The 21,462-nt window shown below is 36.7% G+C and overlaps 1 protein-coding gene across 3 annotated transcripts; it reads right to left on the bottom strand.

Annotated features, from left to right (window-relative positions):
* Window positions 1–363: 363 nt before the first annotated feature.
* On the bottom strand, window positions 364–21,252 carry ZC3H12A (zinc finger CCCH-type containing 12A). Of its 3 annotated transcripts, XM_075195433.1 has the most exons (7): window positions 21,124–21,252; window positions 18,407–18,496; window positions 15,640–16,211; window positions 5,638–5,777; window positions 4,682–4,916; window positions 3,843–3,949; window positions 364–3,431 (listed from the first exon to the last, which is right to left on the bottom strand). In XM_075195433.1, exons 3-7 carry the CDS (start codon window positions 16,164–16,166, stop codon window positions 2,482–2,484), a joined length of 1,959 nt encoding a protein of 652 aa, XP_075051534.1. In that variant the 5' UTR covers window positions 16,167–16,211; window positions 18,407–18,496; window positions 21,124–21,252; the 3' UTR covers window positions 364–2,481. The 3 variants fall into 3 exon arrangements, with proteins under 3 accessions (XP_075051534.1, XP_075051533.1, XP_075051535.1); XM_075195432.1 differs by lacking the exon at window positions 18,407–18,496 and having other exon boundaries at window positions 21,124–21,251; XM_075195434.1 differs by lacking the exons at window positions 18,407–18,496; window positions 21,124–21,252 and adding an exon at window positions 20,842–20,969.
* Between the last annotated feature and the right edge of the window lie 210 nt (window positions 21,253–21,462).

A 21,462-nucleotide genomic window follows, 5' to 3' on the forward strand; every position in this document is an offset into this window, starting at 1 on the left:
GTTCATGGATATGTCAAAAAACAGAGTAAAATACCACAGAAGATTAGAAATGTGGAAAGCTTTATGCAGCAAAAGTTTCAGGTGCTTGTGAAGAAATATTCCTGCATCTGTCCCATGGAGTAAACATCATTTAAAGTGCAAGAATCCCACTTTATATCTCCTTGATATCTTCCTTATGCTAAAAGAAAAAAAGAAAGAAAGAAGATCGACACACACACACACACACACACACACACACACACACCAGAAAAAATACATAAAAATAACAAGGACACAACAAGATACACAATAGCTCAGCAGACATCAGTCAGAACACAGCAGCAGTATAACTCCTTCACACAAATCACTAAAAAAGTACAATGATAACTTTGAAAATCAGAAGTTTTATTCAACCAATCAGCTCTACATAAACAACTTTTTGGCACCATCACCCCTTGGGTATAAAGACACCAACTATATCAATATTAAACACGTTATATTACAACAAAATAATTGAGAGCATTTTGCTTACCATTGAAAAATATTACAGTTACTGTAAATTGTATAATCAACATTAAAAGGATTAAATTCCTCAGTGGCGAAATGGCACATAGTGTCAATTCAAAAGGTCACACAGGTCATCAAGTGGAAGGTCACACAGAAACAAACTGAAACAACTGTTTTTCTATCCAAGCCTCAGGTGGGTTAATCACATGGACACTGACCCAAATGCTTTCAAGAAGAGATGTCTTTCTCAAAATATAAAGAGGCCAAAGTAATTAGCACAAATTACTACCGTATAACACATTTGACCAAACTTAAATATTATTCACAGTAAGAAAAAGTGTACGTGAACATTACATATACAATCAATGTGTTTTTTAGAGCAGATGTGTGTTTATCCCTTCAGTGAATATTTATAGACCAGCCACTTGATTTTGTACGTAAGTTCAATACAATATGTATCAACATGTCAACTGCCCTCTGGCAATTGTTTTGTTTACTCACAAGTATATTATTTATATTTTAGCCAATCCTATATACAGCGCCCCTCCTTGCACACTGTATTTGTGATGTGCAAACTTGTTTACATAGAACTAGGGATGCACTGAATTCATATATCAGGATTCAGCTGAATACTGAATCCACTTACAAAGTATTCTGCAGAAAACCAAGTTTAATCTGAGCCCTAATTTGTATTTTAAAATTAATCAGAAGAGACTTAAATGATAACATTCTCTAAATGTAGCTCCAGGAAGCCAGAACGTATCTTGTGCAATAAAATCACACATAAATCAGAATTCAGAAAAACCTAGAGATTTTTTCTGAATCCCGAAACTTTGCTCACATTTAATAGAAAGCATTAAGGCATTTGTGCAGGACTGACAAAGAACATAGAAGGCTGTCTCTGCAGCAAAGCACAAGCTGATAAAATACTTCTAGTTAGATTCCGTCTGAATCATATGTTTCATTTTAGCAAAAATATTTACAAATCATAAAATGCAGTAACTGTACAAAAAAGTTTTACATGACAACCCAACCACCCCTCCACACACACATATCTCCAGAAACAAATTTATACAAGTTATAAAATAGAATGGTGTATCAAATCACAATATTATAGACATGTATTTTAAAAAATATTTAAAGGGTGGAAGGCCAGTTTCTAAAACAAATTATTTTAAAGATCTAAAAAGTTTAATCAAACATTTCATCAAAAAAAGAAAACAAATCTAGCATTTAAAGTGGTACTTTAGTACATTAGAGACCCTGGGTCTGATCCAGAGTTGGACGCAAGTTGTGCAGAATTTATATTAAATGAAAGCCACATACGCATCTTAAAATCAATGCAGGTCTGCAACAGCAGCATATGCACCCAGTTTATGCCAGGCACTCATCACTGACACTTATGTGCTACTTGCGCCCATGGTTTTATACATTTGTTTTATGTACAACGAATACATTCCCTGTTAGGCATCATTAAAAATACAAAAACCTCTCTAATACAGCAGAAACAACTTGTGTATAATTTTTTTTTTCTTAAGTATAGCTAATGACAAGTGTTTTGCTAGTGCCAGAACATTCATCTGCTACCTGCACCTGCTCCTGACCACTCACAAATAATATGGCTTTGTCAGGTATGTATGCGTCTCTTTCCCCATCTGCATCCATCTGTTCAAACACGCCCCTTCCTGTACTCAGCATACGCTAGAATGCCTCATTCTACCTCTTTAGGTGCAAGCTGGCATAAGTGGTAGAATCACGCAAATTTACATGAGCACATACGCGGGCACCCACTTTCTGGGACTTTACGCAAAATGGCATAGTAATCACTCTACATCAGCTCCCCTGTGTTAAAATCATGATTACTTCTCAAACTGTGTCATGACTCAGCGTGGTGAATAAAGCCAATGAATAATTGTTGTTACAAGCTCTGATAATAAACACTGTCTGTGCAGCCCACAGTATTCATGAGGCTTCTTTTAAAACATCTAGCTACTTTCACATCCTGTTTTGGGATCTACAATTAAATATTTCCGCTGCTAAGCTCTGTGGGTCCAGCAACTGTGGGAACCTACTCATGACTTGATCTACTAATGAGGGCTGGAAGATAGCACAAAGTTTGGTGCGCACACTCAATTTCTCTGCTGTGTACTGGTCAGAGTTTGACCACTGGTGGTAATCATTGCTAGAAGTTGGAACCGTTCTGTACAATGGGTAGTTAGGCTGAGATCTACTGGTGGAATGATGAATGGGGCTTGGTTCAGACCAATACTCAAGTGAATGGGTAGGTTGTGGTGTGTAGTCAGCTGGAAGGCTACAATGGCCAGCTGGAGAGGTGTCAGACATTTCCCTTCTGTACATTTGGTGTGATGGGTTTTGGGATGCCCATGGAGAAGATGTGTTATAGGGGAAGTAAGGTGCTGAATGAGAACCATGAGGAACCAATTTCTGTGAACTATAGTGCTTGCGGGGATCGGTATCCAAATCACTTCTATGCTGACAGCAGGGTGTCTGCTGGCTACAGTTGCAATAAACCGCTGGCTCATGCGACTGGTCACAGAAACTTTTTGATATACTTGGCCACAACTCCACACCAGAGTCAAAAGAGCTATGAGCAAGGGAGTCTTTAGAGCAGACAGATGGTTGGAACCATTCAGAACCTCCAGTATTGTGAAAATGTTTTAATGCATTTTTGTCAAATGCCCTTGCTTTCTGAGAAGATCCAGTTCTCTCTAGAGGAAGTTTCTGCATGGAGGAGGTATCTGATTCCACAGTGGAACTCTCCACAACTGACAGTTTCCTTGTCTTTTTATCTTCTGAATAAGTTGTGCCCTTGGTAGGTGAAAGTCTTGCATTTTCACGCAGCTCATCGGCTACAGAACGTTGAGTCTGGTTTATCCTCTCTGGGTGATAAAACTTACATTTCATTCCATAGGTGCATTTTTTACCTACAGGAAAAAATTTAAAGTCAAGGTACTTCATAAAGAAAATGGATGTGAAAATAAATGCAAACAATTTGTAATGTTATCAGTATATTACAATTGTTAGAGAATTGAACATTCCTTTGCACATTATACAAACACATACATTAATGCTGCTGTCAGAATTGAAATGTTATGATATTGTGACACTGATCATGATTTACATTCTAAATTTAGCCACCAAGAGAATTTACTACTAAGATGACAATCAGGAGAGTACTGCTGTATGATACTACAACAAGTATATATAATGGTAAGGTATACAATACTCCAAACTCGAATCATTGTCAATTTTATAATCTGCTTTATCTGATCATGTTATCTGCTATCAGTAGAAGAGTAAAGTACAGGTGAGATAAATGAACAATTCTTATTTACCATAAGGACATTGTACTTTTTTGTGCTCGGGTCCAAGTGGTCTCTTTCTCAGGAAGTCATCCAGGTTTGGTCCTTTTCGTCCCATAGGATCATCCGGGGGCATAAATCTAAACGAAAATGAAGTTAAATAAAAAAATTATACTTAGATCACACAGACTAAACCAGTATGTTTCTAAATTACATGTTAACAGGTCAAATAACCCACACAACTTGTATATATTTAATTTTAGTAATCAGCATCATATGTATACATAGTATCTGAAACAAGAGCAACCCTTTTAAACACTGTATATATCTACCAGGTCACGTTTCATGCTAACATAAGCGTTAGCTAATGCTATATTATTCCAATACTGAATTTACCAACAAAATGTAAAGGTTTGCATGTGCACACAACAATTATTCTATATAACAGCCAGTGGCAGATCCAGAGGGGAGTGATCAGGGCAATGCCTCCGCCTCCCATAGCAGCACATTACATATGTCTGTTTGATGTTTTAAATACAATCAGAGTAGCCAAGTAGCATCCTCTGCTCGTTTTTCAGCCACCATGTCCAAATAAATTATAGGAGGGGGTGGGGCCCACCAGCCAGATTGAAGGAGGGGCAGGGCTATGCCCTGAGAAAGATGGCCACTGAAGCTATACTATTCAATAGTACGAACAGGGCCACAATTGACTTGACATGGAATTAAATTATATTCATTAAAGACAAGTATAAGCTACAGTAAGTTAACAATGAGGTGTTTATGAATAGCAGTCCAAAAACTGAAGCCCAAAGACCGTTTCCGATAGCCGGATTACTGTTTTAGAAGCATGAACTATCCAATAAGTGTCTTACATGTCATTGACAAAGGAATACATGAGTAGCCGCTCCTCTATGAACTTCTTCCATTCTGGCTTCTCACTCTGGAGGTCTCTGTAGATATCATTTGATACTATGACTCCATCACACTTGTAAGCCAGCTTTACAATAAACCTATCATCATAGCACACAAGCCGTTTCCCACCGACTCGACGAGATGGAGTGAAAACCAAGATCTTCTTCTTTTCAAGTTCAGTTAGAATGTGTTGATCTGGCCAAAAGTGAAGAGTAAAGATAATTATTTTTCAGTATTATCTATGCTGTTTTTATTACAGACCGGCATTATAGTTAATAATTTGATTTATAAAATGTGCAAAACACATTGCAAATAGCAAGAATTACTGATGCTGAAAACATCTACATAAGAGAACATGCAACATACCCATGTAATTCTAGAATTTAAAAATAAAGCATAAAATTGTTAATCTAACTTGTATTTATTTGGGTGATATTGGAGAACACAAGTCATTTTGTCTTCTCGGTTAAAGTCCATAAAGTCCACAGAGGGCCTTGAGAAGCACCCTAAAGTGGTCAAATAGTATAATACAAACTTTAAAAATCTTTCGAAGAGATTTGTGATTTCACATTTGTACAATGGCCAGTTTACTGGGTCCAAGACAAAAAGCTACACTATCAGTATATGAAGTAGTATACAGTGAATATGGAAGTAACAGCATTTCAAAATTGCAAAGCTGGGTTCTTCACCCTTGTTAGACAGATTCTTAGGTTGGATCCTGTATACAGCACTGTATAAGTCACATGGCTATTGGAAAATAAGAATTCATCACACTAAACCAATTCAAGATCTTGGAAAATTAGCCCAACATAACGTGAAGCTACTGTGCCTTTAAGTTTGGAATTCTGGAATTCTTTTTCCTCTCAAACTACATACTAGTTATCTATCTTATCTCTGTATCACATTTTGCATTTACCTGTAATGGGCATATCAGGCCTAGGCTGCTCCTTTCTCCACGATGGTACAAATACTGTGACATCTGTATGACCTTTTTCCAGAAAAAAGGTGACAGCAAGCAAAATTCCACGGCATGAGAACGCCTCTTTGTTTCCATGACTGCAGAAGAAAAGCACACAGATGTTGAGTTTTGAAGACATACTATACCATTCTGAGTAAAGTAAAACACAATACAGAATTTAGGAAAAATATTAAATCACCAAAGCATAAAGTTGCATTGCTGGAGGACAGCACAATTTTACTTAGAAATGGTTTTGTCCTATGCTAGCCACAATTTATAATTTGGTCAATTTGGTCAGCAAGTGTACAGTGTGGTTTGAAATGATCATTATCAGATCTAATTTTAGCACTTTTGATCAATTACAACTGAAAAACAAGTCAAATATTGACCCTCATTACATGAAATATTAACTACTGAAAATGTGGAAAGCTAGTAAGACGCAGAGCAAAATTCCCTTTGCTGGTGCTATGCACCTTGATTTCCGTCAAGGTGGATGATATTTACACTTTTGCAGAATGTGCCGGTTTACATTTTAGCACCTCCAAGTAAGCCTAAAAGAACCTCTAGTTTGTATGTTGTGTCTCTATAGCAGATAGGCACTTTTAGGTGTGCTGGGCTGCACCATCTAGCCGCACAGTGCGAAACCAAGGGGTTTTGTAGGGCACATTTCGTGCACTTAAAGGCGCGGACAAAAATTTAGTTGTAGCCCAAAGGACCAGAATCTGTTTGAATTAAAACTCTATATAGCCTGTAGACAAAAGAGGGTTGTTTTACTTTTGCAATATTTTTCAGTTACACAAAGCATACGAGTCTAAGCTATTCTGCACCCAGAGTCATATTTCTCCGCATATAATTGCATGAGTGGCAGCTGTTACTGTGCTTCCTTGCTGGTAAGAACATAAAATATTAACCAAATATTTTCTCAGATTTGATAGTAACCTTATTTTATGAAACAAAAGCCATATAAAATGTTTCATTTTTTAAACTTATGTTTTAATTATATTGTCCCTTTCAGTACGCAAGTTACATGGAAATCACAAAAAATAAAATTGAAATAGACCAAAATAGGTGATATGGTGAGAGTGGTGCTTAGAGAGAATATATTTGACTGGAGTAAGTGTCTTAGAAAGAGAACTAACAATCTAGTCCTTACTGTGGTTGGTACTCAATTATACACTATATGGACAAAAGTATTTGGCCTCACCTGTTAATTATTGAATTGAGGTGTTTCAATCATACCCGCTGCCAGAGGTGTATAAAATCAAGCACCTAGTCATGCAGTCTCCATTTGCAAACATTTGTGATAAAAAATGGGTTGTTCTGAAGAGCTCAGTGACTTTAAGTGCGGTATTGTGATAGGATGCCACCTTTGCAATAAGACGGTTCGTGAAATGTCATCCATGCTGGATATTCCACAGTCAACTGCAAGTGATATTATTAGAAAGTGGAAGCATTTCGAAACAACAGCAACTTAGCCACGGCACACAGACCACGTAAAATTACTGAGTGGGGTCAATGACTGCTAAGGCGCATGGTGCGTAAAAGTCACCAACACTCTGCTGATTCCATTGGTGATGAGTTCCGAACTTCCACTAGCATTAATGTAAGCACAAAAACTGTGCAACCAGAGCTTAATGGAATGGGTTTCCATGACTGAGCAGCTGCATGCAAGCCTCACATCACCAATACCAATGTCAAGCGTTGGATTGGAGTGGTGTAAAGCACACCAACACTGAAATGTGGAGCAATAGAAACGTGTTCTGTGGAGTGACGAATCCCGCTTCTCTGTTTGGCAGTCAGATGGGCGAGTTTAGGTTTGTTAGATGCGGGAGAACGTTACCTGCCTGATTGCATTATACCAACTGTGAAGTTTGGTGGAGGAGGGATAATGGTATTGGGCTCTTTTTTAGGGTTTGGGCTAGGCCCCTTATCTCCAGTGAAGGGCAATCTTAATGCTTCAGCATGCCAAGTCATTTTGGACAATGGTATGCTTCCAACTTTGTGGCAACATTTTGGGGAAGCCCCTTTTCTATTCCAACATAACTGTGCCCCAGGGCATAAAGCAAGGACTACAAAGACAAAGAGCCCTGACCTCAACCCCATCGAACACCTTTGGGATGAACTGGAATGGAGATTGCGAGCCAGGCCTTCTCCTCCAACATCAGTACCTGACCTCATAAATGCTCTACAGAATGAATGAGCGGAAATTTCCACAGAAACACTCCAACATCTTGGGGAAAGCCTTCCAAGAAGAGTGGAAGCTGTTATCTCTGCAAAAGGGGGACCAACTCCATAATAAAGTATATTTATTAAAATACAATGTCATTGCAGTCCCTGTTGGTGTAATGGTGAAGCATTTGAATACTTTTGTCCGTATAGTGTATGAGTCGAGCAAAACATTGATATATTAACATTAGCTTTAATCAAAACTGTGTAAAACCAAGTGAACAATAGGTGGAGAAAAAAGCAAAACAAAAAAAAGCAGTGATGATATTTTTCAGGGGGCTCACAAGTAGGGTCTCAATTCTAGGTCTCAATACTGTCAAAGATTCAGAGCAACATCATCAAGTGTTCACACAGACTAAACTATGGTTGCTAAGTCAAGCCGGTGAGAAGACACCGCAATGCAATCATGATGTCTTCTCAAAGCTAACTTCCTATATATAGTTTCCAAAAATTCACTGTGCTTACTTACTCCCCTTACAATTACTACAAAGCGGAAATTACTCTGATTAATTGTGTAGCTTGAGGCCCAAGTGGGACCTGCTGTCCACCACTAGACTATAGGGCAAGAAGAATGACAAAGTCACCATGTTTTATTCAGCAGAATTTTCTAAGCCTATAAATTATTTTTCAGTATAATGTGCTTTTAAAATTGAGTACAATAGGGTTGTCAAAATGCATTAAATAAGAGGATTACTGTAACATTTTTAAAATGACAGAAATGAAATAAGAAAGAAATAAGCTATGCTAATTTACAAGGGAAATGTATGTCTGGCCTAATATAAAGAAAGCATTTAAATTTAGCCTCTATTGGCACAAACAGATGATCTGTAATATGCCTTTCTATAAAGTTGAGTACGATGAACAACTGTTTTAAAGGTCACTGAACAGGAAATTAACATGAATTAAAATAACATTCTTCTCATGTTGCATGACCTTCAACTTGTTATTTTGTAAGTGTATTTTTGGAAGAAGATTTCCTGGTTCTGTGTTTCACAAGGTAAGTTTTCATAATCAACACATTTCTTATTTTAACTTCATATTCTTAGACAAAAACTAATGGGTAGTGTTCAGTAACAGCCTGTTGCAGACATGGTTAAAAACTGGAGCAACAATCTTATACACATATGAATTGTTCAACCAGATCACAGGATGTGTTTACCAGTTTTTTCCTCCTAAACAACAGAGATCAAAATCTACAGTTGTTTTTAGAATCAGCGAGTCGGTCTTAAGGGTTTTAAATTTACAGCATTGTACATAAAATAGCCTTTTGTACACAGCAAAAATTTCTGCGTATTAGTCACAGACAACAAGTAATTCCCCTAGTGTTTGGATTCATCATGAAGCAACTGTTTTCCAACTGCTAACACTTAGGGCTAATGGCATCTGTGACACAATAAAGTCACAGAATTGCATTCAATACCCTTTCCATTATTTAATGTGTACTTTCACATACAGAACATTTCACTATTTGACATAAGGTCTCTGATACATTCAGCAAGTGGCTGATCAATGTTCTAGACATCATGGACATTTGGGTTCACAACCTTATGTTGCAGGATTCGGGGCATTTTGATCATATGCCCTTAAACCCTCTACAATGACCTAAGTATAATTAGATTACTTTCCTCTGAATCAACAAAACTCGGATCCAAGACAAACTTCCCTAAAGCAGTCTTATTCCATGTGTATTCCTAAATGAAGTTGATTTACTTAAGAACCCTGAGTTTCACAGATCTTTGGACATGATTTACATACGGAGACTTTACTGCATTGTCTAACTATGCTACACATATACACTACAGCCAGCAAAGTTTGTAATTTCTTGCAAAGGTGGAGGCCATTATCTTTACTATACTATAATTTGAGATCAAGGCAGAAGAGGTCGTTGAGTACCAATTTAGGTTTTCGAATCACTGAATCTCAATTTGCGCAAGTGCGTCTAGACTCCTGCCAAGCACATAGGTTTGCAGAACAAAATAGCCACATTTGTGGAAAACTGTTGCAGAGTTGGCTTCCATGAGCGGTGAGTACTGGGTGGATCATCAAGGCAGACTGTGCAAAGCCATGACGGTGACGGTTTGCTGTTACTAGATTATTGTCACTACATTTCTATAGACATAACAAGAGGAAATCATAATCTTTGTGAAACAGATTGAAATAAAAAAAACAAAAAAAAACACTTTAGATATATTTTGCCAAGGTAAAAACAACCAGCTAAACACACCTATTTAATGACATGTACTCAAGAATGAAACAAGTCTAAAATAAAATACACTATTAAATTCAAACTAAGACCAAAACCATCTTCCTTAAATCATCAAGCACAGAGTAATCCTCCATGGAAGGCCTATTAAGAGGCAAAAGTAGTGTCACTGTGCATGTTCATTATAACCCTCTTATTAAATACATAATTTGAGATGTAAATCCTTTGTGGGTCTTGTTCACTAAATGATTTATAATTTTGACAATATTATATAGTTAAGAACATAGTAGGAGTAGTAGATGTCTAAATGTTGGGCTTTTCAGCTTCACGTGAAATCTTTAAAATTATTAAGGGTACTATAAGATAGAAAGAACTTAAGGTAAATGGACTCCTATTTAGTATAATGAAGCTGGGAAGAGGGTCATGCAGTGTTTAGTAATACATTTAGGGGCGTATTCAATTGTCAGTGTTAACGCTGAAAAACGAGCGCTCAAAAAATCTTACCGTTAATACGGTAATTAGTAAACTACCGTATTAACGGTTTTCGCGCGCAATATTACCGTATAAACGGTAATATTTTTTGAGCGCTCGTTTTTCAGCGTTAACGCTGACAATTGAATACGCCCCTTAGAGCAACTATTAACCTAACTTAAGAAACATAAAAAGGAACAAAAGGGAAAAAACTTTCTAAAGTGGATTGATGTGGAATGTGAAATAAGTGGATTAGGATAAGTAAATAAAACAATATAAAAAACAAAAAAAAAAAAAACAGACATATAGGTACAGTGAGAACTTGAAAATAGTTCCTGACATCACATCAAGGTATGCCATAACTGTGTCACTCTTGCAAGCTCATTTGTATGAGACAAACACTTATAACCAAACTATCTGCATTTACCTATATTATGTTGTGACCTATTAGTGAAATACTTAAAGCTGCAATGCATTTAAAAAGGTATCAATTAATACATGTCAGCAACAATACATTGCTGTAGATTTATTTCCCTTTACACAAGCGTCTTTTAAAAATCATTTATACTTCCTGGAAACCCTCATACTAGCTGTAGTATTTACCTAAGGCTAAATGGTTTAAGTGTCTCAGGTAGGAGGTTCTACTTTTGCAAATGCTGAGAAAATTCCCAGGAGGAGGAAAGAACGGGTAGATTTACATAAACCACATTTGCATGAACTGCTAGTGAGCTGTTCAGGCAGGCAGGACTCAGGGCATGTGAATCAGCAAGGAACAATGTTGCAGATTAAGCATACAGGAAGTTGCAGTGTGGAATTTCCCTGCAGTACACCTGATACTAGATTATACTTGTACTTTGTTCCACACTGCTGCAAAACACCTTACTTTGACTAGATACAATAAACAGTATCCATGTATCCAAGCACATAATCTTTAGCTAAAACCCTCATCTTGAATGTTTTTCCTGGTTATAAATTGTCCAGAAGGAAGAGGGATAGAAAATGATGGCATGGTTTATAAAGTCACAAAAGAAAACCAATCTTTTGAATGGAAACAACTCAATTGAATAGGTTTGGGATTACAACATATGTAGATACAAGTTATTAGTCACAAAAATCTATCTATCTATCTATCTATCTACATATCTATCTCTCTATCTCTCTATCTCTCTATCTCTCATATATTGCTAAGTCAAAATTGAAAGGGTTAAAAACTACAATTACTAGTTAAACTAGAAAAAGCAGATTAAACTACTTGCAATTGTAGACCATCACTATTATAAGGCCTTATAACCACTGGCGTTTTTTTTTTTTTAAAAAAACCCAAAACCTCCAACTGAAATACATGTGAAATGCAAATGTTTGACAGTTCTTTTGTTTTGAGGCCATTCCCATTCTCAATACGTTTAATTGCGGTAGATGCATTTGAATGGAACGAGATGCGTTCGGAAGAACACAAGTCACCTAATTGCTTGCAAAAATGCGAGTGGGTAAGGGTTCATTAAACAAATGCAAAAGGCAAACAGCCATTCACTTCATGTTTCTGTGCAAGAGCCTCTTTGAGTGGTATTGCATGAATCCAGAGTCGGACGCAAAGTCCGTTTTAAGCGCATCCAACAAAAAAACACATGCATGTGCAGAAAGCACCAATTCCGCCTGCATCTTGGACACTTGCGCCTAAAACAGACTTTGCGTCCGACTCTAAATGAGGCCCAGAGTCTTTTTCAATTAACCCTGAAGTGATTATTCAATTTTGCATCTGTTTGTTATACTTCAAATGTGAAAGTAAGATAACCAAGGGAACGCGTTGAATGTGCCAGGTGGCGTGCTGTGCGATGATTTCAAACTGCATTACAGAAGGACTCATTAAAAACAACAGAGTCTATTTTTTTTTGCTTTAGACCTCTTTACATGTGTAGCACTAGCATCAGTTTACAAAAAGATATACAACAAAATCACATTATATATTTTTTTAATGATGTCAATGCGTGTGTGCCTGGTAAAGTAAATAGAGCAATTGTTCTAAGCTTTTATTTATTTGTGAAAAAAAAAGAATACTGACAAAGAAATACTGTACTTTAACGTATGCAAAGCATGTTGCTTAAGCTATGTTATTACAGCCAAACCCTTCAAGTAGGTTAAAAAAAAAAAAAGCCACACCAAAAAAAATATTAACTGCTTTATTGTGTGACAATAAAAATATGGGTCAAAGAGTTTGCATTTTCTAAAGTTAAATTTCTCTGAAATAAGTTTCAAAAGACAGCTAGCGAGCCTATTCTAGAACAGGAAATGAATCAGCAGAGTCCTGCTTGTAGGCTGCATGAACCAACCATGCCTAAACATCATTATCTTGCAAATGTATATATATATTTTTTTTCACACAGCCACATGCTTATTGCACAAGATACATCAAGCTTACTGACCTAATTTATTTAACAAAGGCCAATAATAATTTAAGATTCTGATGTGTGTTACACCCCAACATAACTGATGTTCACAAAGATTTATTATCAAATTGTATAAAAGTAAATAAAAAAAGATAAATAAAAGTAAGTAATAAATTCTGGCTGCACCTTCTGATATTGTCCAGACATTGCTGCTAATAACAGTTCTTGTTTAATACATGGACAACTTGGATTACCTGCAGATTCCAATATATTTTTTTAATCAACTGTAATTATTGATTGGAACATTAACTATTTACCTTGCATGTCAAATTGGTAAATACATGGTATATAATATATTTACAGTCAGCTTTTAAAGATGATATTTAGGGGGTGGTGTGAGGACACCAATGGTGCAGGCAGACTTTATTAACTATTGTATCTTCCATTTGACCCATTTCCACAGTTTGTAAGTTATCAATTCATAACTGTCAATGAGTAGTAGGAACAGAGTAGAAGGTTTCACACTTAGAAATCAGGGGTATCCGCAAACTGAAAAATATTTATTTTGACATTTTCCTGAGCTCAATTTCTTATAATGTATACACCAGCGTATACTGCAATATCCAAAACTTCAACAGAACATCACTAAAATTATATTTTTATTCAATGCAGTTTACAGTTAGGAATGTGTAAACAAAGCATTGTTGAATGTTCTTTTGTTAATTAGATTATGTTTTCATAAAATATGTTTATGGTTATGTAAGGTCATTGCAAAAAGAAATGTTATTCTGACAAATGGGGTCATTTATTGCTTGAAGGCACAGTGCAAAACTGTGTGTCACATTTAGCACCATTGAGCTTACTTTTGTGCCACAGTTTTGTGGCGCCTTGTGGTCTGTGGTCCTCCAATGGTTCTGTATGCTCCCTATTTGCACATTATGTAGAATTGGATGCAAATTGCATTTTTGGCGATTAAAGAGCTCTTTTACTTCTGCGCAAGCGCAAAAGGCACTACTTCTGAAACTACTGCTTTGTGCACATACTCAAACTTTTCCAATCTTCTCCTAAACTGCAGGTTTGACCTTATCTCAGGAAAGCAAAGGGGCATTTTAGCTGTTTTTATTTCAAATTACTTATTTTTTTAATTAGGTATATTAGCACCTTATTGTAGGCTTAATGCAACTTTGTTTGCCTAGTTGAGTAAACAGAATTCTAAGAAAGTAGTAATTGCCACAAATAAAGTGTTGATAAAATCAAGACCTTCTGTGTGGTAAGACACCAAGGGGCAGATTCAATTCCCCACATTGTTATTTAGAACAATGTGGCCGCGGGATTTGTAAGAAAATCTCCACTGATTTCTACTTGCGGCTTATAGAGCTGCAGTGGCGCATGCAGGGGGGGTTTCTGAGCCTCTAGAAACCCCCCCCCCTGTGCTAACTAAGTGGCCACTGTCCTATACAGCAGCAGCGGCGCTGTCAAAGAAGCATCCGCGGCGGTGCTGTATTGTATACAGCACCGCCCCAGATGCTTCTTAGACAGCGCCGCGGCTGCTGTATAGGACAGCGCTGGCGAAACGGAGCTGCTGCGCATGCGCGGGTGCATGCGCAGCAGCTCGCTCTCTCGTGGTTTTTTTTTTTCAGTCGGCAGGGAGAACCCCCCCCCCCCCCCCCCCCCCGACAATCCTCCGTGCGTCCCTGAGCTGCGAGCAAAAATCAGAGCAGAAATTACAATAGTAACGGTAAAGATGTGCACCCGCGTTGTTCTTCAGAATTGCCCCTAAGGGGAAGAATCAATTCTGAGCGGTGTATTTCTCACAACAATTACATATAATACACAAGCAATTACGCTAATTTATTTTTAAAAATGTATATGATAGAGCCCTATTCCAGGCATAATGAACATCACGGGGTAAATGTATCAAGCTGAGAGTTTTCCGGCGGGTTTGAAAAACCACTCAGATTCTAGCTGTCATTTATGTAGTACATTCTACAAAATGATATCTAAAATCTGATTGGTTGCTATAGGCAACATCTCCACTTTTCAAACCTGCCGGAAAACTCTCAGCTTGATACATTTACCCTCACAGGTCTAAGAATTTAATGTTTCCCCTGGCATTCAGCACATATAACAAGACAATGCACTTCGCTCAAAATTGAATGCCCCCCTAATTGCTTTGTCTTTGCCTAAACAAATGAATCTCATGACAATATTCATATGTAACTGCATGAGACATCTGGTATTGCTCTAGATGTAGTGATCATTGACTAATCAACTACAGGTAAGATATTTTAAAAAATATTTATAATAGTTTTCTAGCATGGTTAGGGAAATAAAATATGCAAATAGAAAAAGTGCAATCCTATTGGCTGAATATTATATGGTTTGAAGTACTAATGTTGTTTTTTAGATGGAAGAAGAAATTTTCTCTTGTACCTCTCACTTCTCTAATGCACAGATCATTCTTGGCAAGGAAGAAGTACAAAGGAATCAATTTGATAAGGTACTCATTTCTGAAGTGCCAAATACAGTTAATGGGAGAAAATATCAATATTCTTTATGAACTGTTATAAAGGAAAAACAAAACAATATTAACAACAGGTAAATAATGTTGAATATATGTCACTACATGATGGATTTCCAGAAACTGAACATATGTAATACAAAAATGTAACAAACCTCATTGCCACATTGCTGCCATCAATAACAATTGGCCTTAAATTGTTACTATCTCCTTCCTCACTTGAAGATGTGGCAGCCCTTGCTTTCAAGCCACCTCGAGGGATTAAAACAGTATCTGCTGACTCGTCTGGCACAGTTTCCCGTTCTGGGTTTACACCATATTTCACTAGCTCTCCCAATACAGTGTTTGTATCTGCATCCACACCAAGAGTCTGCAGGACTCCATGGATTTCCTCTGAGGAATAACCCAGTTTACGGAAAAAGTCTACTTTCATCTGCATTTCAGACTGGTCAGCAAGGTCAGGTGAACTGGACTTTTCTGGTGACCGGTCATTTCTTGTCCCCTTTTGACACCTTCCTCTGGGTGTACCAAGGTTTAGGCTATGGAAACCTGAGTCAAATGTATCTCCATATCTTAATGCAAGGTCATTCTTTGGAGGTTCATGTCCTTTAAATTTGTGGTTGGGTTCATTCCAGGTTGGATGATCCAAACAATAGTTGAGATCAAACGGAAGACTATCCATTCCAAGTTCTTCAGTCTAATATACTGTGATGACCTCCAGCTTCAGCTGCAAACACAAAATGAATTATTAACTTAGGTTAACTTGTACCAATAATATTCATTGCAACATGTCAGATCTAACTTCCCCTGATTAAAATAGCTCAAGAACTTTCCACGTAAGCTATTGCTCATTGCAGAAACAATATTTCTGTGTGAGTACCATAAAAGGTTCCAATATAAATAGAAGATCTATGCAAAATGTATATTTTAGTGTATAGATATTGAGCCTGATTCATGAAGGAAAGTAAGGCAAAAAAATTGAGTAACTTTGTATCTTGGCAAAACCATGTTGCATTGGAGGGGGAGGTAAATTTAAAATGTGATGGTAGATTTATAGTTGGGTTATGGCATATTCTAAATCAACTTTAAATTTCAGTGTAAAAATAAAGTTATCAAGTATTCATGTGCTACATGAAAAAAAACAGATAGTATTTATCGTATGTGCAAAATAAAAATACCAATGTGCACCCCTTGCATTGTAACATGGTTTTGTCCAGGAAAAAACTTACTCATTTTCTTGCCTTACCTTCCTTAATGAATCAGGTTTAATGAATTCAGGTTTACACAAGAATATCCAAGCATTAACAAAAAATGTGAAAAAAATTAACAAACAATTTTACTGCAGATTATAGGCAGTAGGAAGGAGTGTTAGGGAGTGTAACTGGGGAGTGATGGTAGAATGTTTAACTAACCCTTTATTGTTCTGTTGCATTTTGGAGGAAATAAATTCCAAAACAGTGCAAACTCTTAGATTTTACCTGTGTGTACCCATCTATGATGAAAGTATCAAGAAAATATCCTCCAAGGTTATAAAACTTGACATTAGCCTAATATACCTGGATAGTGTCAGCATTATCCAGATAAAATAAGTATTATTCATTTTCATACATTATCTTGAAACTGTGTATAGATACAGCAAGGGCGAACAAGGCTAGAAGAGCTACATATACTTCGACTACACTGCTAAAAATTGTGTTGAACGACTTATCACTTGACAAACATAAAGAAACGGACGTCATAAGCAGTATAGGTAATGGAAATGAAATGTTACTCCAAGTTAAAAGTTTTAACGTCACAGAAATGTGGTTACACTTCTGCTTTCCATGCTTAGCTCAATATTGAAGTTATGAGGAAAGTAAGAAGAAGATTAGGCAAGATGAGCTTATTATTGAGCAGTCTTCCTATAACTTCTATATGTCAGTTCGCCACAATTGGTCATGGTTTATGTGCTTCTCTTTCTGGGACAAACCTCAGATTGAGAAAACATACATGGCAATAAAAAAAGTAATAACGCTATACTGTAGGTTTGTTTACGCATTCCACTCACCACATTGTACTAAGAATCTGCAACATAAGTTTATAGAAAGGAAGTGTTTTCATTGTGGCAAAAACATACTAGTAGGTTAATTGGCTGCAATCAAAATTGACCCTAGTCTCTCTGTCTGTTTGTGTCTGTCTGTGTGTGTGTGTATGTTAGGGAATTTAGACTGTAAGCTCCAATAGGGCACGGACTGATGTGAATGAGTTCTCTGTACAGCGCTGCGGTATCAGTGGCGCTATATAAATAAATGATGATGATGATTGTGGCAGTTGGACTTGCACACACACAAATATTTTTTTCCAACAATTTGCAAAAACAGTACTTCTATTCTATTGTAGACAGCGTGATTTTTATTTAAAGCAAAATATATATGGTTGAAAAAAGCAGCACTGTCTATTGCATTTATCAAACACATTAGAGGAACAGCATAATTAGTATATAAGTTGGTGTGTTGAAATTGTGTAAAATTCTCTACACTCTCAATTTTATCTTTTCAAAACCTCACTAAAAGTTGTGGCATTATATATTTATATACCTGACACATTAGTTGTCAACATGGCTGCTGCCACAAGACCTGTCCACAGCTATATGACAATATGATATCATATGCTCCTGCGTGGTTTATAACTCCAAGCATCAAAATAGGTCAAAAAATGCTAGCAGAATACAAATCATACACAATGCAGTACTCACACATAATGATACAAACATTCATTTTAAAATAAATAAATAAATAATACATAGTGACTAAATGTTAAAATACTTAAGTTGTAGTTATAACATGCCACTGCCTACCTAAATAATCTTCTGACCATTTAAGCTCACTGCAGGATTTAGAGAGGTCAGTAAACTTGTAATATATGGTAGTATTTACAGCTTACCAGATGATTCCAAACAGACACATGAAATACAAGAATTCTTTAAGCTTAGGGGCTGAGACTTGCAGTGAAGGCCTGACTCTGACATTTCTCCTGTGTTTTTATGCAACAGGAAGCAAGAGTATAGTCAGTTGGGCGTGCACATGTGGGTGGTAATAACACAGCCATATTCGGTTATTTAAAGATACATTCACCCTAGTGAAATTTAATGTTCCCATTTACACACATTTTCTCACCAAAATAGTTATGTTTTAAATATTGATATGTGGACATCTGCAAGAGACACACAAGCTTTTTTACCTGTTGTTATAGATGTTGATTTTTGTGAGCAGTGCTTTTCTGCATAGAAACAAGATGTTCACAGAACTATGTAACAGGTAAGTGAAAAGTGTATGTAAACACTATAAGTAGTTTAGAAGGACCAGTGCTTAAACATGATATGATTTGTACACCCCTAAAAGCACTCACATTTCAGAATGTACACAGAACAACATTGCATCCAATGTCCACTAAAATACATTGGTTCAATGCTACAGTGTATGTCTGCTGCTTTAGAAATGAATAGTAATGTTGCCCTGTCTACATAAAAAATAGTTCTTTTTGCCTAATTCCGATTCCGTTATATGAAATTATGAAGTTTCCTGTTGGCTATACGGATACAAAGAATGTTGTTTAGTTAAGCAATGTCAACAACTTCAGAGTTTAAATACTACATCAGTCCTTCATATTTTTTGTATCAGTATAGCCAACAGGCTATGTCATAATTTCATATAACAGAATCGTAATTAGTAGAAGAAAAAAAAGACCCAAAAATAAAAAAAATAGAGCAATGCAATGTTGTTCTGTATTCTGCATTTTTACATTGATTGTGCCGCCCTATCATAAAGATACTGCATTATCAATATGACATGCCAACCTATGATGTATATAGATATACTTTTCACTTAACTGTTACATAGTTCTGTTAACATCTTGTTTCTATGCAGCAAAGCACTGCTCATAAAAACCAAAATCTATAGCTACAGCAAAAAAAAAACAAAAACACTTCTGTGTCTCTTGCAGTTGTTGGGATTCTAATTGCTACTCAAGAAATAAACTAGTGTATCCTGCATTTGACTTTATAGATTATCTTTATCAATATTTAAAGCATAACTGTTCTGGTGATGGTCCAGGGTTAATACATTAACTTCTACCGAATGGCTAATGAGGAACACTTCACATTTCATAAAAAAGACATCACAATCACAAACCTCTGCAGACTTTCAAATACAAATGGTATAAAAACTGAACAGATTATACATATACAAACACAAAATAGCTAAAATACATAGTACGGTCACAGATGTGGGTTGTCAAATTAGACAGATCTAGATCTCACTGGGCTCCAATAGTCCAGTCATGCATTGACATCACACATAATGATAAAGGGGTCACTGACTGACTGTATTTTAAATTGGTAACGTCATCATCATCAGCTAGTTACATAGCACCAATTCTGCAGCGCTGTACAGAGAACTCGCTCACATCAGTCCCTGCCCCATAGGAGCTTACAGTCTACATTCCCTAACACACACACACACACACACACACACACACACACGGGTGAATTTGATAGCAGCCAATTAACCTACCAATATGTTTTTGGAGCATGAGGCTGGTCACGTAAGGGCCAATTCTGCCACTTAACCAAAGTTAGAGTATTATGCAATTTAGCCCCCAACATGGGGGGCATCAGCCACTCGCATAATATACATAGATTAGTTTTGTAAGCACCCATTATCATTTATGATGATGATGATGATGATTTACACAGGTATTTTTCATATCAGTAGAAGTTCACTTTTACATTTATTCTATTTTCCATATATGAAACACAATAATACAGATCAGTCAGAAAACGTTGCATTAAAAGCCCTATTTAGCTATAAATAATTTCATTGACAAAAGAGCTGCAGTTTGCTTAGTGATGGGGCAAGGTGTAGTCATTCACTCTGGCCATGTTGCTGTGACACGAGTTCATGGCTTGTCAACCGGTCATTAACCCCACCTCACAATAAGCTGAATTCTAATCTGAAATGCTCATCACCTATTACAGTATCACTCATTATTATTTATATATATATATATATATATATATATATATATATATATATATATATATATATATATATAAAAAAGCATATTAATATTGAAAAACACAGCATATTCAAGAAAGGAACTGCCAAATGGTAATTACTGTCAATACAATAAAAATAGAGGCACCAGAACATCAAGGGGGCACAAACTGTCACAAACTGTACAGAAAGTAACAATAAGTGATCCGATGATTCTAGAGGTACCAAAGGTTACGGTGACACCCTAGCAAACTGGTGAGACGATCTAAGTGTTAAATAAAGTCTGGTAAAGTTCGACCACGGAACTATATATGTTTTACTCACATAGGATCAAATTATGCGTCAATATATCCAAGACAAAGAAACATGTTCAACTAAACTACAAAACAAAAACCGTTTTTAACTTCAAGCAGCACCCCCGCTGTGCCACATCCCCGACTCTGTGTCAGCAGACTGATAAATTCAGGACATTTACAGGAAGAGAATGCGATCATACTGTGACTGGCAAAAGATCAAACTTTCTGAAGAATTTTATTTGTTCACAGGAACCTTATATTACTGTCAATGTGACGGGTAACAAGAGGAGATAAAGCAAATTGTACTCACAGTGGTTTCCTGGTTGAATGTACAGGGAGGGAGTGACTGTTAGCATAGCTCATCAGTAATGACAAGCGGAAACCACCTCTAATGCCTTTTATAATTATTCAGGTAGGCGTCTTCTAACACCTGATCAGTGGAGTTCCTCAAGTTGCAGCAACACTCCCCATTTACCCACAGCTCTGCAATAAGGAAAGTCAAACTTTAGAGCTAGAGGAAAGAACAAGAGGGGACAGAGCCAGTATACTGTTACAGAAAAATTGGCAGCATTTGCCTACATTCAAGAGACTGCCCCTTTTTAACTCATAGCTGACTCCTCATGTCTATAAAGTAAATACAGCTCTGGCT

This window comes from Mixophyes fleayi, chromosome 2 (assembly GCF_038048845.1).
Source record: "Mixophyes fleayi isolate aMixFle1 chromosome 2, aMixFle1.hap1, whole genome shotgun sequence".
Taxonomy (NCBI): domain Eukaryota; kingdom Metazoa; phylum Chordata; class Amphibia; order Anura; family Limnodynastidae; genus Mixophyes; species Mixophyes fleayi.

Bases quoted from the DNA above. Each gene is read 5' to 3' on its own strand.
- ZC3H12A (XM_075195433.1), bottom strand. From the start codon at position 16,166: ATGGATAGTCTTCCGTTTGATCTCAACTATTGTTTGGATCATCCAACC. The intron at 3,950-4,681 runs GTAAGACACTTA...ATTTTCGTTTAG, and splicing joins TATTCCTTTGTCAATGACAT to ATTTATGCCCCCGGATGATC. The intron at 3,432-3,842 runs GTAAATAAGAAT...TTTTTCCTGTAG, and splicing joins AAAAGTACAATGTCCTTATG to GTAAAAAATGCACCTATGGA.